Source organism: Haematobia irritans, chromosome 2, assembly GCF_050003625.1.
Source record: "Haematobia irritans isolate KBUSLIRL chromosome 2, ASM5000362v1, whole genome shotgun sequence".
Classification (NCBI taxonomy): Eukaryota; Metazoa; Arthropoda; class Insecta; order Diptera; family Muscidae; genus Haematobia; species Haematobia irritans.
The window spans coordinates 104,700,479-104,714,057 of NC_134398.1; the positions used below are offsets into that span (position 1 = coordinate 104,700,479).

The 13,579-nt window shown below is 42.8% G+C and overlaps 1 protein-coding gene across 1 annotated transcript in view; it reads right to left on the bottom strand.

Moving 5' to 3' along the window:
* Wdr59 (WD repeat domain 59) overlaps window positions 1–13,579 on the bottom strand; it is a 216,957-nt gene that overhangs the window by 202,983 nt on the left and 395 nt on the right. The window contains exon 2 of the mRNA XM_075295795.1: window positions 13,342–13,552. Coding sequence (XP_075151910.1) covers window positions 13,342–13,552 — 211 coding nt within the window. The remainder of the gene's footprint in view (window positions 1–13,341; window positions 13,553–13,579) is intronic.

The following is a 13,579-nucleotide window of genomic DNA, read 5'->3' on the forward strand; positions in this document are numbered from 1 at the left end:
AAGATTGTTGTTTATTTTTATTAATTTATATTTAATATTTTTATATAATATTGTAATGTCCGTTAGAGTAGTACATTGTAATTCGTTAAATTGGCTCTATAAAGGCTTTGAATTGCTTAAATAAATGGAAATAAATAAATAAATATTATAAGAAAACAACGAAATCTTGGATGGAAACAATATTGTGAAGAAATAAATTGCGACATCACTGCTGCTGAACTGTGGAAGAAAGTAAAACAATTTAAAGGATGGAAGACGACGACACTCCTAATAAGCGAACTCTCGCAATTTATGGACTCAATAACAAGACCCACGGCGGCGGGTTCTACGCACCGGATTGACCCGATGGATACCATCCATCGGCCAGCGGCTGCCACCTCAGTGTACGTGTTGTCTCGTCCGTTTTTTCGTGTTGGAGAAGGTGCATCCCGGGGAGCCTTCTCCGCCTGCTTTTGGTCCGAGCCGGGATAGAGGAAAACCCCGGACCATGGTACTGTGCCGTCTGCCGAAATCGAATTCACCATCGCTCGGTTTCGGTGAGGTGTAACCGGTGCATGGAATGGGTGCACTTCCGGAACTGCTCCGGCCTAACATCGCTGCGGGAGTATAGTCAAACTGACTTCGTGGCAGGATGCTGTGCCAATGACAGCAGCAGTGGGTCATCTGATTATGTGACCCCACCGACTTCTCCCGCACAACAATATTCTCCGCCGCAGCATCTTACACCGAATATTGTTGTACCAGTTCCGGAGAGTGCATCATTTTTGCAATTTAATTGAAACGGGCTCCGTGGTAAGATTAGTGAGATCGTAGACTTTATGAATCGGAAAAGGATAAGGGTCGCGGCGATCCAGGAAACAAAACTGAATCCCACCTGCAGCCTACGACATTGTGATGGGTACAATGTCCTACGGAAGGATCGCACAAGAAATGGAGGTGGTGGCCTGGCTTTCATATTACACCGTTCCGTGCAGTATAGACCTATCACGCTTGTGCTAGACACTAATGACCCGTACATGGAATGTATGGGGGTAGCAGTTAAGTGTGGGGCTGCCGAGATAGAGCTATACAATGTGTACATACCGCCGGTTGGTAGCTGTGCTCCTGGTTATAGCCCAAACATTGAGTGGTTGTTGAGCGGGCATAACCGATTGGTTCTAGGAGATTTTAATGCCCACCATGAACTTTGGCATTCTCTCCTGGGTAATGACCAGAGGGGCATAGCTTTGGCAGAGCAGATAGACGACTCCACATTTTGCACGGTGAACGAGGAGGCCCCCACGAGAATTATGGGTGACTGCAGCAGTTCGCCAGATTTATCGTTAGCATCGCCTGGTCTGATAAATGACGTCTCCTGGCAACCCGTCATTTCATTGGGTTCGGACCACCTCCCCATAATTCTCACCATCAACCGACCCTCCGATTTCATAACCTCTGAACGCCGGACGTTTATTAATCAAAAGAAAGCCAACTGGGAAGGCTTCAGAGAATACACCGATCGCCGCTTCAGTGAGCTCCCGTCCCACTCACATGTTCATGTTGCCCAGAGGGAGTTCCGGGACATCATCAACGCAGCAGCCGCTCGCTTCATACCCGCTGGTCGAATTGCCCAGGTGAGGCCCAACTTCCCAGCCGAAGCGGCGGGACTCGCAGACGAGCGTGATGAACGCCGTCGTGCTAACCCTGCTGATCCTAGAATCAGAGAACTAAATCTAGAGATTAGTAAGATAGTCGACGAGCACAAGCGGAACACTTGGTTAGAGCACCTGAAGCAATGTAACTTAGGAACAGGAACTGGTAAATTGTGGTCAACAGTTAGAGCCCTCTCGAACCCCTCCACAAGGGATGATGGGATTTCAGTCACATTTGGCGACGTGACTGTGACTGATCCGAAGAGGTGCGCCAAATACTTCAACCGACAGTTTGTCGAGCATCCCGAGAGTGATAGAGCGAAAAGGAGAGCCACCCGTCGTGTACGTGGTCTCCGGGCCGATGACACACCACAATTTACTGCAGCCGAAGTTACCAATGTCATCAACAGCGCGAAACCATCTAAGGCGCTGGGCCCTGACGGAATTTCAATGATAATGCTGAAGCATCTGGGAATACTGGGAGTTGAGTACCTGACCAGACTCCTCAATTTGTCTTTGGAATCATACATTATACCCGATGTCTGGAAAATGGGAAGGGTGATTGCACTACTGAAACCGGGCAAAGATTCGAGCAAAGGTGAATCGTACAGACCGATATCCCTTCTTTCGCCAGTAGCCAAGACACTTGAGGCATTACTCCTCCCCAGCCTTGTGGAGAATTTTCCAGCTGCCCACCATCAACATGGATTCCGTAAGGTACATAGTACGACAACAGCCTTACATGCCATTTCGACACATATTAATAAGGGACTTAACCAGCCCAGGCCGTGTCACAGGACGGTCCTCGTGGCGCTTGACCTATCGAAAGCATTCGATACGGTCAACCATGCCACATTATTTGAGGACATCGAGAATACGTCCCTACCGGCAGGAGCGAAGCGTTGGGTGCTGAATTATATGTGTGGACGCCAGTCGTACGTGGAATTCAGGGACAGAAAGTCAAGACCGCGTAGAGTTAAACAGGGAGTTCCCCAAGGTGGGGTGATATCTCTGGCACTGTTTAACCTCTACATGTCCTCGATTCCACCCCCTCCTGACGGCGTCGAGATTGTATCATATGCGGATGACTGTACAATCTTGGCATCTGGGCCCAATGTTGATGACATTTGCGATCGGTTGAACGTCTACATAGCTAATCTTACCAGTTATTTCACTGCGAGAAACTTGAGGATATCCCCCACCAAATCCTCAGCCACACTATTTACTACATGGACGGCAGAAGTGCGCAGGCAGTTGAATATTAGTGTCGATGGCGAAATAATTCCGACCACAAATTACCCCAAGATTCTTGGGGTCACATTCGACAGCCTTTTCAGGTCGTCTGCCCATGCCACTGCAATTTGTAATAAGCTCCGTGGTAGAAACAAGGTCCTCAAGTCACTTGCCGGCAGTACTTGGGGTGCGGACAAAGAAACCTTGTTAGCTACCTATAAGGCAATTGGCCGGTCAGTGGTAAACTATGCAGCGCCAGTGTGGACACCGCAGACTAGTGATACGCAGTGGAATAACATACAAACCTGTCAGAACGCTGCCCTTAGAACTGCGACTGGGTGTCTCCGCAGCACACCCCTGGATCACCTTTATGTGGAGACAAAGATCATCCCTGTGCGAAGACACAACTACATGTTGTCAAAGCAGTATCTCCTGGGTTGTTATCGCAGTAATCATCCAAACCACCATCTTATGGATACACAACCACCACCCAGGAACGTAAGGGTTGATATACATAATCTAGAGCGCGAGATCCAGCGCTATAAAAGAGAGCCTCTAGATCAAGCAGCGTACCAGGCAGGTTTTGAACAGGATTCATGAGGATACTGTAGCTGAAGCGGTGAGAAGCTACAAGGTTAATCCTGTTCTTGGAGTCCGACCACCGCCCATAGCACCGGAGGAAAGAGACCTCTCACGGCAGACTAGGGTAGTTTTGGCCCAATTAAGATCAGGCAAGTGCAGCCGCCTCAATTCCTACTTAACGGTGATTGAAAGCAGCGTAGCTGACGTTTGTCCAATTTGCAACCAAGGGCCACACGACACGCGTCATCTTTTCTCTTGCCCAGCCAAACCACCCCGACTTACCACCAGATCACTCTGGACACACCCCATCTTAGTCGCAGAGTTCCTTGATCTGCCAACAAGCTGATGTACCAAGCGTATAACATGAAATGGATGAGATCACAATAAACTGTTACAACAACAACAACAAGACCCTCAGGAGAGCAGAATAGGCTACAACATATACCAAATATTAATCAAGATCCACCATTCAAATACAGTGAACTGGAATTAGACATAACATCATCTAAGAACTCTGCACCCGGACTTCACGGCATACGCAATGATCATATTAAGTATCTAAATGCAAAAAAAAACAGCCCTCCTTGAAATATACAATAACATCTGGAAAATGGGTACCATTCCCGATAATTGGAGAAAATTTAAAATAGTCCCGATTCTAAAAACGAATAAACCACCACAAGAACCATCTTCATATAGATCTATAGCATTAATATCATGTCTAAGAAAGATATTTGAAAAAATGGTAAAATCCCGGATATAACATTTCCTAGAAAGGAATGACAAACTCATGACACAACAGAATGGTTTTTGCGTTGGCCGTAGCACAGCTGACAACATCGCCACTCTGTGGTCTCACATAAAACTCAAAATGGAAGAAGTCGAATTTACTGTTGCCGTCTTTGTAGACATTAAAAATGCATTCGAATGTGTAAACATCAGTATCTTACTAGAAAAAGTAGAATTAGTACTACAAAATATATTATTATTTAAAGAATTGATGATAGAATCTTCTAACGAGTGTTACAAAAGAAGATCTTTCACAGGAAACCCCCAAGGGTCTATATTAAGCCCTCTTCTCTTCAACATATACATTAACGACATCACCAACAACTTGTCTGCATTTTCCCTCGCATATGCAGACGATGTTGTTATTTATAAGTCACACAGAGATATAAATGTTGCATTATCTACAATACAAAGTAACCTTGATATTCTGACGGAAAATCTAAAATTAATTAATCAGGATCTCTCACCAACAAAATCTAAAGCGGTAATTTTCTCCAAGAAATCAAAACAAATATCTCCATCGAACGACAATACGTCACCAATAGAATATGTTTCATCGTTCAATTTCCTGGGATTTAGCCTGCACGAAAATCTTGACTACAAACCACACGTCAAAAGAGTTAAAAATAGCTGCAATAATTTCACAAACATTCTGAGTGCCCTATGCGAAGTTTCCTGGGGTTCTGATCCACAGAACTTTCTAAAGATTTATTCAGCTGTTATACGCCCTAAAATTGAATACATGGCTTTTATCCTTCCAGACTGTCCAAAAAATGTACTTCTGAAACTGCAGAGAATACTATACAAGTCTAGGGGCAATGTGTTCCACACATGTTCTTAGCCTTGAACAAACCGCCAATACTATTCCTATTCCCGATTTCATATTTAGGAGAACGTTTTGCGAATAAGTTATGCTCCCAGCCAAATCATGGGACAATGGCTAACATACGTACTTACCTGTTTCACAAATATTCCGAAATGGATGGTACAAGTAAAATGCAAAATGGAAATAGATAACATGATATCTTACTGTCCACATCCAAAATTTCAATAGATTTTGAAGCAATTCATAATAAAGTAGTTGTTGAATTTCTCAAATTGACGAAGAATTTTACTTCTCACGAAGAAATACGATCTAAGTTTCTACAAGTCACAAATGGAGGATGGAAAGATTTCGAACAATTATACACAGATCTGTATATTCTCTGAAGCCTTCCAAATGTCAGTGGGCTCCCGTCCCCCTCTCACGTTCATGTTGCCCCGAGGGTGTTCCGGGACATCGTCAACGAAGCAGCCGTTCGCTTCATACCCGCTGGTCGAATTGCCCAAGTGAGGCCCAACTTCCCAGCCGAAGCGGCAGGACTCGCAGACGAGCGTGATGAACGCCGTCGTGCTAACCCTGCTGACCCTAGAATCAGGGAACTGAATCTAGAGATTAGTAAGATAGTCGACGATCACAAGCGGAACACTTGGTTAGAGTACCTGTGGTCAGATTGTGGTCAACAGTCAGATCACTCTCGAACCCCGTTACGAGGGATGAATGGATTTTAGTCACCTTTGGCGACGTGACTGTGACCGATTCGAAGAGATGCTCCAGATTTTTCAACCGACAGTTTGTCGAGCATCCCGAGAATGATAGAGCGAAAAGGAGAGCCACTCGTCGCATTCGTGGTCTCCGAGCCGGTAATACACCACAATTTACCATAGCCGAAGTTACCAATGTCTTCAATAGCCCGAAACCATCTAAGGCGATGGGCCCCGACGGAATCTCTATGCTAATGCTGAAACGTCTGGGAACACTGGGAGTTCAGTATTTGACCAGACTCCTGAATTTATCCTTGTCACTCATTATACCCGATATCTGGAAAATGGGCAAGGTGATTCCCTGGAAATCAGACGGTTGAACCATGTTCCGGCGGTGTAACAGAGGCTCAGCGATCATTTCCTATCGAGGAAATTGTGTCGGAATGTAGAATAAAATGGGCTTTAAATAGCTTTGGACCATTCAAATCCCCCGGACCTGATGGAATTACTCCGGCGGAGTTACAGGCAGTGGCTGAAAGAATTATCCCCTGGTTGACGGTGATATATAAACAATGTGTAAACTTAGCATATATTCCAGAAAAGTGGAGGGAAACAAAAGTCGTCTTCATACCTAAAGCAGGAAAAGCCTCTCACTCGAGTGCGAAGGATTTCCGACCAATCAGCTTATCCTCATTCCTACTTAAGACCCTGGAGAGGATGATAGACATGTATCTTAGAACTAGCGTGGATTCAGGTTTGCTCTCGAAACGACAGCATGCATACTCGAAGGGCAGGTCTACTGAGACCGCACTACATGAACTAGTCAGCTTTATTGAAAGCTCACTATCTGTCAAAGAATACACAATCGTGGCGTTTCTAGACATCGAAGGGGCGTTCAATAATGTCCATCCGAGCTCGATATTAAATAGACTGAAAACTCTGAATGTTGATACAGGTATACTTAGGCTGTTAGACGAACTTCTAATGAAGAGACGTATTTCAGCCACACTAGGGCAAGCAAACATACAAAGGTATGTGAACAGAGGCACTCCCCAAGGAGGAGTTCTATCACCTCTTCTTTGGAATGTTGCTATAAACAACCTTTTGGTTTCTCTAGAAAAAGAAAGGATAAAAGTAGTGGCATACGCAGATGATGTGGCGCTAGCAGTCAGGGGAAAATTCCCATCCACAATCAGAGATATTATACAGAGAGCTCTCCGGATGACTGAGAAATGTGCGAAAGATAATGATCTTGGTGTAAATCCAGCAAAGACAGAAATAGTCATGTACTGCAAAGATCGCAAAACTCCCACGGTTAGGCCCATTTCCTTAGGGGGTACTGAAATTCCCTTTGGTGAGTGTGCAAAATACCTTGGCGTTATTTTGGACAGGAAGCTGAATTTTAGGCTTAATATTGAAGAGAGGGCGAGAAAAGCCACGGTAGCTTTGTACTCGTGCAAAAAGGCAATAGGGAAAAAGTGGGGACTAAGACCAAAAATTGTGCATTGGCTATACACGGCAGTGGTTAGACCTATAATGCTATATGGTGTTGTAGTCTGGTGGCCGGCACTTCAGAAACCGACTTGTTTAGATAAAGTTCAGCGTATGTCGAGCTTATGTATCTCAGGCGCATTTATTAAGACAGGAACAGACTCCCTTAATGTCATGCTACATCTATTGCCTTTAGACATTTTGGCAGCTGCAAACAGTCAGCTGCAACAACGGCTGTGCGGTTGCGCGAGCTATCGCTGTGGTCGGAAAAAATGTACGGTCATAGTTCGGTCCTCAAAGTAATGCCAGATGTGCCTAACGTAGTGGATTACACCCTGGCAAAATCACTTTTCGAAAAAAGTTTGAAACTCTAATTCCCAACAGTGAGGCGTGGTGTACACAGACCCCGGGGAATAAAAGATATATAGATTTCTATACTGATGGCTCCAAATTGAATGGACAAGTGGGGTTCGGAGTATATTCTAAAGATCTGGAAATTCGAATAGCGAAAAGATTACCTAATCACTGTAGTGTTTTTCAGGCTGAAATATTGGCAATAAGAGAGGTGGTGAATTGGCTGAGAAGTAATGTTCCAACAAATATTGGCATTAATATATACTCAGACAGTCAACCTGCAATAAAATCCTTGGACTCTGTGTTCCTTAACTCAAAAACGGCCATAGACTGCCGCAAATCTCTCAACGAGATGGCTGAGCAGTACAATATTCACCTAATATGGGTGCCTGGCCATAGGAACATACCGGGGAACTGTGAAGCAGATGTGTTAGCAAGGCTAGGAACTACCTTACATATTCCAGGGGAACTAGAATCTGTTGGTATGCCTCTGGCCACCTGCAAGCTCTTACTGCGTGAGAAGGCTGTTATGATGGCCAATATTCGATGGGAAAATTGCAAGGGTTGTAACGACACCAAGCAAATATGGCCCCATTTAAACTTAAACCGCACACTAGATATTCTAGTGGTCTCAAGGCGTCAGATAGCACTCCTAATATCTGCTATAACGGGTCGCTGCCTGATAGGCGAATTTGCAAAAACTATAGGTGCGAAGTATAATGACTATTGTATAAGCTGTCATGACGTGGAGGAAAAGGAATCAATTAAACACCTCCTGTGTGAGTGTCCTGCTTTTTGTGTAAGGCGTAAGCGAATTTTAGGAGCATATAGCTTTAGATTACTGGCTGACCTGGAAAACGTTAACTTAAGCAGTTTGTTAATGTTTTTGGAGCAATCTGGTTGGTTCCACAAAAGTAAATAATAGAGAAGGTTCAGTGGTTAAGACTAGAAGTGCCCATATGTAATAGGTACTTTTAGTTAAATGTGGTATCACAATGGACTGAATAGTCTAAGTGAGCCTGAAATTTAATCGGGCTGCCACTTTAACCTAACCTAACCTAAGGTGATTCCACTACTGAAGCTAGGCAAAGACTCGAGTAAGGGTGAATCATACAAACCGATATCTCTTCTCTAGCCAGTAGCCAAGACACTTGAGACACTACTCCTCCCCAGCTTTGTGGAAAATTTTCCAGATGCTAATCATCACTATGGATTCCGCAAATTACACAGTACGACCACAGCTTTGCATGCGTTTTTAAGTCGTCTGACAGCATACTAGACAAGCCTGAACAGGATTCATGTGATACTGTAGCGGAGGCGGTGAGAAGCTACAAGGTTAGTCCTGTTCTCGGAGCTCAACCACGGCACACGGCACCGGAGGAGAGAGAACGACCTTGTGTATGCAAGGCGGACATGCTAACCATTGCACCACTGTGGCTCCCTGATTTAAGCTAGATATGTCTTCAACTCTTATCGGATCATCTTCCGGTGACGATTTGATATGAATCAGACCACGGTATGAAAGAACTGAATAGTTTTTTTGTTTTTTAAATTTGTTACAGTAAGATTCTCGTTTACATGAATTACATTACCTGAGTCAAAACCAATATGATGAAGATGCAATGGACTTTTGGTATTTTTTTACTGAGCTGTATTATTATGGTCGAGTCAGTTCATATACGATAAATGGTCTTATATGGTGGGGTTGTAATTTGCAAGGCATTTCATATATTTGTAAATATTTCATTTATGTTGTAGGGTATTCCGTTTACACGCAAATCGCATCCATCATTTAAATTTTCTTGTTTCCGTTGTTAGACTTTTAGTGTTTCAACATCATTCATCAAGTCAGATAAAGCTGTTTCTATCCTTTCAACCCTTTAAGTTGTTGCTGTTCTCACCCACTCTTTGCAATTGCAGATTTAACATATATTGTTAATGTGTTTGGATTCCATACCTTCAAGTTTACTGTATATGTACATTCTCTCTTAGCTCTCTTTTATATTTTTGTAGCCGAGGAGTTTTAAGAGGGTTTTTAAAACTTTGATGATTTCCCTCTCTCTCTCAAACCGTCACATCGCCCGTTTTGATGGAGTCGTCATTGAGGTTCGGTTATTTCCCTCTAAGATGGAGGAGCTCTTTTGTCGTACCACTTCATAAGTCGGGGAGCCCCTTTGATGTGGGTAATTATAGGGGGATAGCAAAATTGAGTGCTATTCCTAAGGGTTTTGAAAAGATGGTGACTGATGTTTTGTCGAATGGCATTTCTTCGATACTGGATCCCTGCCAGCATGGTTTTCGTAAGGGCCTCTCGACTACTACGAACTTGGTGGAATTTACTTCTCATGTTATTAATTAGTTTGTTGTTGGGAATCAGACTCATGTTATTTATACGGATTTTAGTAAGGCTTTTGACCGGGTGAATCATAAGCTCTTGTTATATAAGCTGGATAGGATTAGATTGGCCAGTACACTTTTGGCTTGGATTTCTTCGTATCTTGATTGCCGTACGCAGATTGTGTCTTTTGGTGATTCCTATTCAATGTGCTTTGATGTCCCATCAGGTGTGCCTCAGGGTAGTCATTTGGGGCCTGTCTTATTTTTGTTATTTATAAACGATTTACCTCTGTCCGTAGTTAACTCTAGGATTTTGATGTATGCTGATGACGTTAAGTTATTCTCCGTTTGATAATTCTGGTCAGGTGCATTTATTACAAGGTGATTTGGATAGCTTTGATGATTGGTGTAGGGTAAATCTGATGGATTTGAACTTGAGGAAATGCAAGTTTATGCGATTCTTTAGGTCTAGGCCTATTGATGTTCGGTATAGTATACGGGGCTCATTATTGGAAGATGTTGATTCTTTTGTTGATCTTGGCATTGTTATGGATCGTAGGCTTAATTTTAATGGTCATATTGATTCGATGGTAAGACGTATGGGGTTCTAGGATTCATAAAGCTTTGGGCGAAGGAGTTTTCGGACCCTTATGTTACCAAGAGACTTTTTACTGCCCTTGTTAGACCCATTCTAGAGTATGGTTCTATCGTGTGAGATCCTCAGTATGAAGGTTACATTGATAGGATAGAATCGGTTCAGAAGCAGTTCTTGTTGTTCGCTTTGAGACATCTTCATTGGAACAGTGATTTTGTTCTTCCTTTATACACTTCCAGATTGAGGCTGATTAATTTGCCTACTCTTAGGAGCCGACGGACGATGTACAGCTCCATGATGGTGTATAGGCTAGTTACTGGGGATATTCCATGCTCGGAATTGATATCTAGGATTAGTATAAATGTTCCTTTTAGGGCATCTAGGAATTACCAGTTTCTTTACACTGATTTTCAACGTTCGAATCATGCTTTTGTGGAGCCTATTCGTAGGATGTGCATTATTTTTAATTCAATCTATCATCTAGTTGACACTAACCTTAGTATTGATATGATGAAGTCTAGAATTTTAACATATTTGGATAACTAATACATTAGTTTTATTGAATAACCTAATATTTGATTTGTGTTTTAATATATCCGGCTGATGAGTTCTTCTCTGTAGCTGGTCAAATCCCTCTGCCCCCACCCCGCCATGTTCCGGATCATGGTGTGTACGCTGTCCCTACGTCATGGGGACGAGGCTATCACGGTCGGAAGGGGCGGAAAAGTGGGCGATGGGACCGTTCGTAAAAAAATGTCCTCCTTGCAGATCTTGGTGACTCTCGCAAAAACGGTTCAACCTTGGTGGGTTTTGAGCCAGTATTAACCTTCTCTCCCATACGGTGTCCCTCCATGTCTGAAATTTTTTCATTTCCCTCGACTTCGCAAGAAGATCTGTTCACCCGAGTAAAAATTGAGAGATCTAATTTGATACAATTAGATATGAGTAGATCCGAAAAATGGTAAGATTTAATCATATCTAATTACTATGGAATTAGATCTGATCAGATCTCGATATTGACCTAGATCTAATGTCTTAGATGTGATTATATCTATCACTATATATAGTTGGACCTGATGTTAGATCTGGTCATATGTGGAATTATATAATTATCTCTTTAGATCTAAAGTGGCCAATTTTGAGATGTAATCATATCTAATTAGATCCCCCAATTTTTACACGGGCATTTCTGATTCAGACAGAGGCTTGTCCATTTCGAAATCCTTTGGCTGATCGCTTTTGTATACCTTCATTTGGATATAATGAAAGCCATAACATACCCTGGGACTTGGCTAGATGTGGCTCAATGTTCAATATCAACACCGCAAGCCGTCTTGGTCGATCCACTTCATCCAAACGGCTAACCTTCCAATCAGGGGGGAAGGTCTGGATTGTTTCAGTCTATTTAAAATAGATTAATGATCATGAGGGTTTGCAGTTATCCATGCATGTGCTCTAAGTCTAGCCGGTGTCTTTCTTCTCGACTAACTTAAGAGCAGCACCTTCCCAAACTTCACCAATTAGTATCAAAGCAGCTTTAAAACAATCAATAGACCTCTCGTCCTCAAATGCAACCTTGATACGAACCAGCCCCTTGGTGTCGAGAATCGGGCCGGGAAACTATTTCAGCACCTGTGAACAATCGGCAGATAAAGCATTCTCAATTTCGACGCCGACTCACTGCCACCGACATTTTGTGGGTAAGATTGCAATACGAAAAAAAGCCACCGGTTGCATTTCTCTGCCGTCCACTGTTAACAATAGCAACCACAAGACTGTTCTTTGGAACTGAGGCAAACGACCTTTGATCCCTTTTGGTAGTTCACGCAACCATCGTTCCCATTTTCCAGCTCCAAGAATACCTCGCGCCATTGTAAGGAATTGATTTGCTTAGCTGGCAACGACTGACCCTAATTTCTTTAATAAACAAGGCATTTCTGCGTTCCTTGAATCTCTTGAGGGGTTACATACCTTTGATGTCGTTACCTTAGGAAATGTTCGACTTGCCAAAATATCGAAACTTGTCGACCGGTCTACAGGTCGATTTATTGGGCCTAACTCTTGGTCATTGCCAAAATTCATAACTTCAGTCGAAACCCGTCCCTGAAGTTAGCAGTCCAATGGATGACTTTGAATTTCACTGCATGGTGGCTTAATGTACCACCACTCTTGCGATAAAAAATAATTAATCTGATCACAACGTTGCAAAGAGGTGTGCTGAGAACTGAAATCACCATTGGCAAACCAGCTCCCTATTCCGCAAACCACACTAGATATATGACCAGATAACTCAGGACGTATTATAATCAAGTTCCATTTTCTCGGTATGGACAAATATTAGTAGACCCTTAGGGTATAAACATAAAATCACAATGCTATTATTTCCGTGATAGCGGATATAATATTTCTTTGATGGACTAAATTGCTTGCTCAAATTATCATTATTTAAAATAATATCATAAACTATATCGATAGACTTATGCTAAACCTAACCTTTATATAAAAAAGCAACATGTTAAAATGATCTTATTTCAGTAATGCTGGTGACATTTCTGAGGGTTTCAAAGCTTCTCTAAGTGGTTTCACTTCAATGTGGAACGCCGTTCGGACTCGGCTATAAAAAGGAGGTCCCTTGTTATTGAACTTAACATAGAATCGGGCAGCACTCAGTGATAAGAGAGAAGTTCACCAATGTGGTATCATAATTGACTGAATAGTCTAAGTGAACCTGAAACATCGGGATGCCACCTAACCTAACCTAAAATGATCTTATTTCCAATTTAAAATATTTGATTTTATACTTACACATACAAACTGCGCTGAAGGATAATGTTGGCTTTCGTGAGTCTCTTAGGTCCCATATATGAGAAAATGTATCAATAGAGCAGCTAACTAAAAGGTTAGGATTTTTTCCGTGCCAGTCGATATCAGTAACCATGCGCGTATGTCCTCGCAAGGAATGGATGTACCTTGGCTCGGCGGCTCCCCACGTCACAACGTCTATGTGTTGACTCGTCTTGTGAAAATATAAATTAGAAATTAT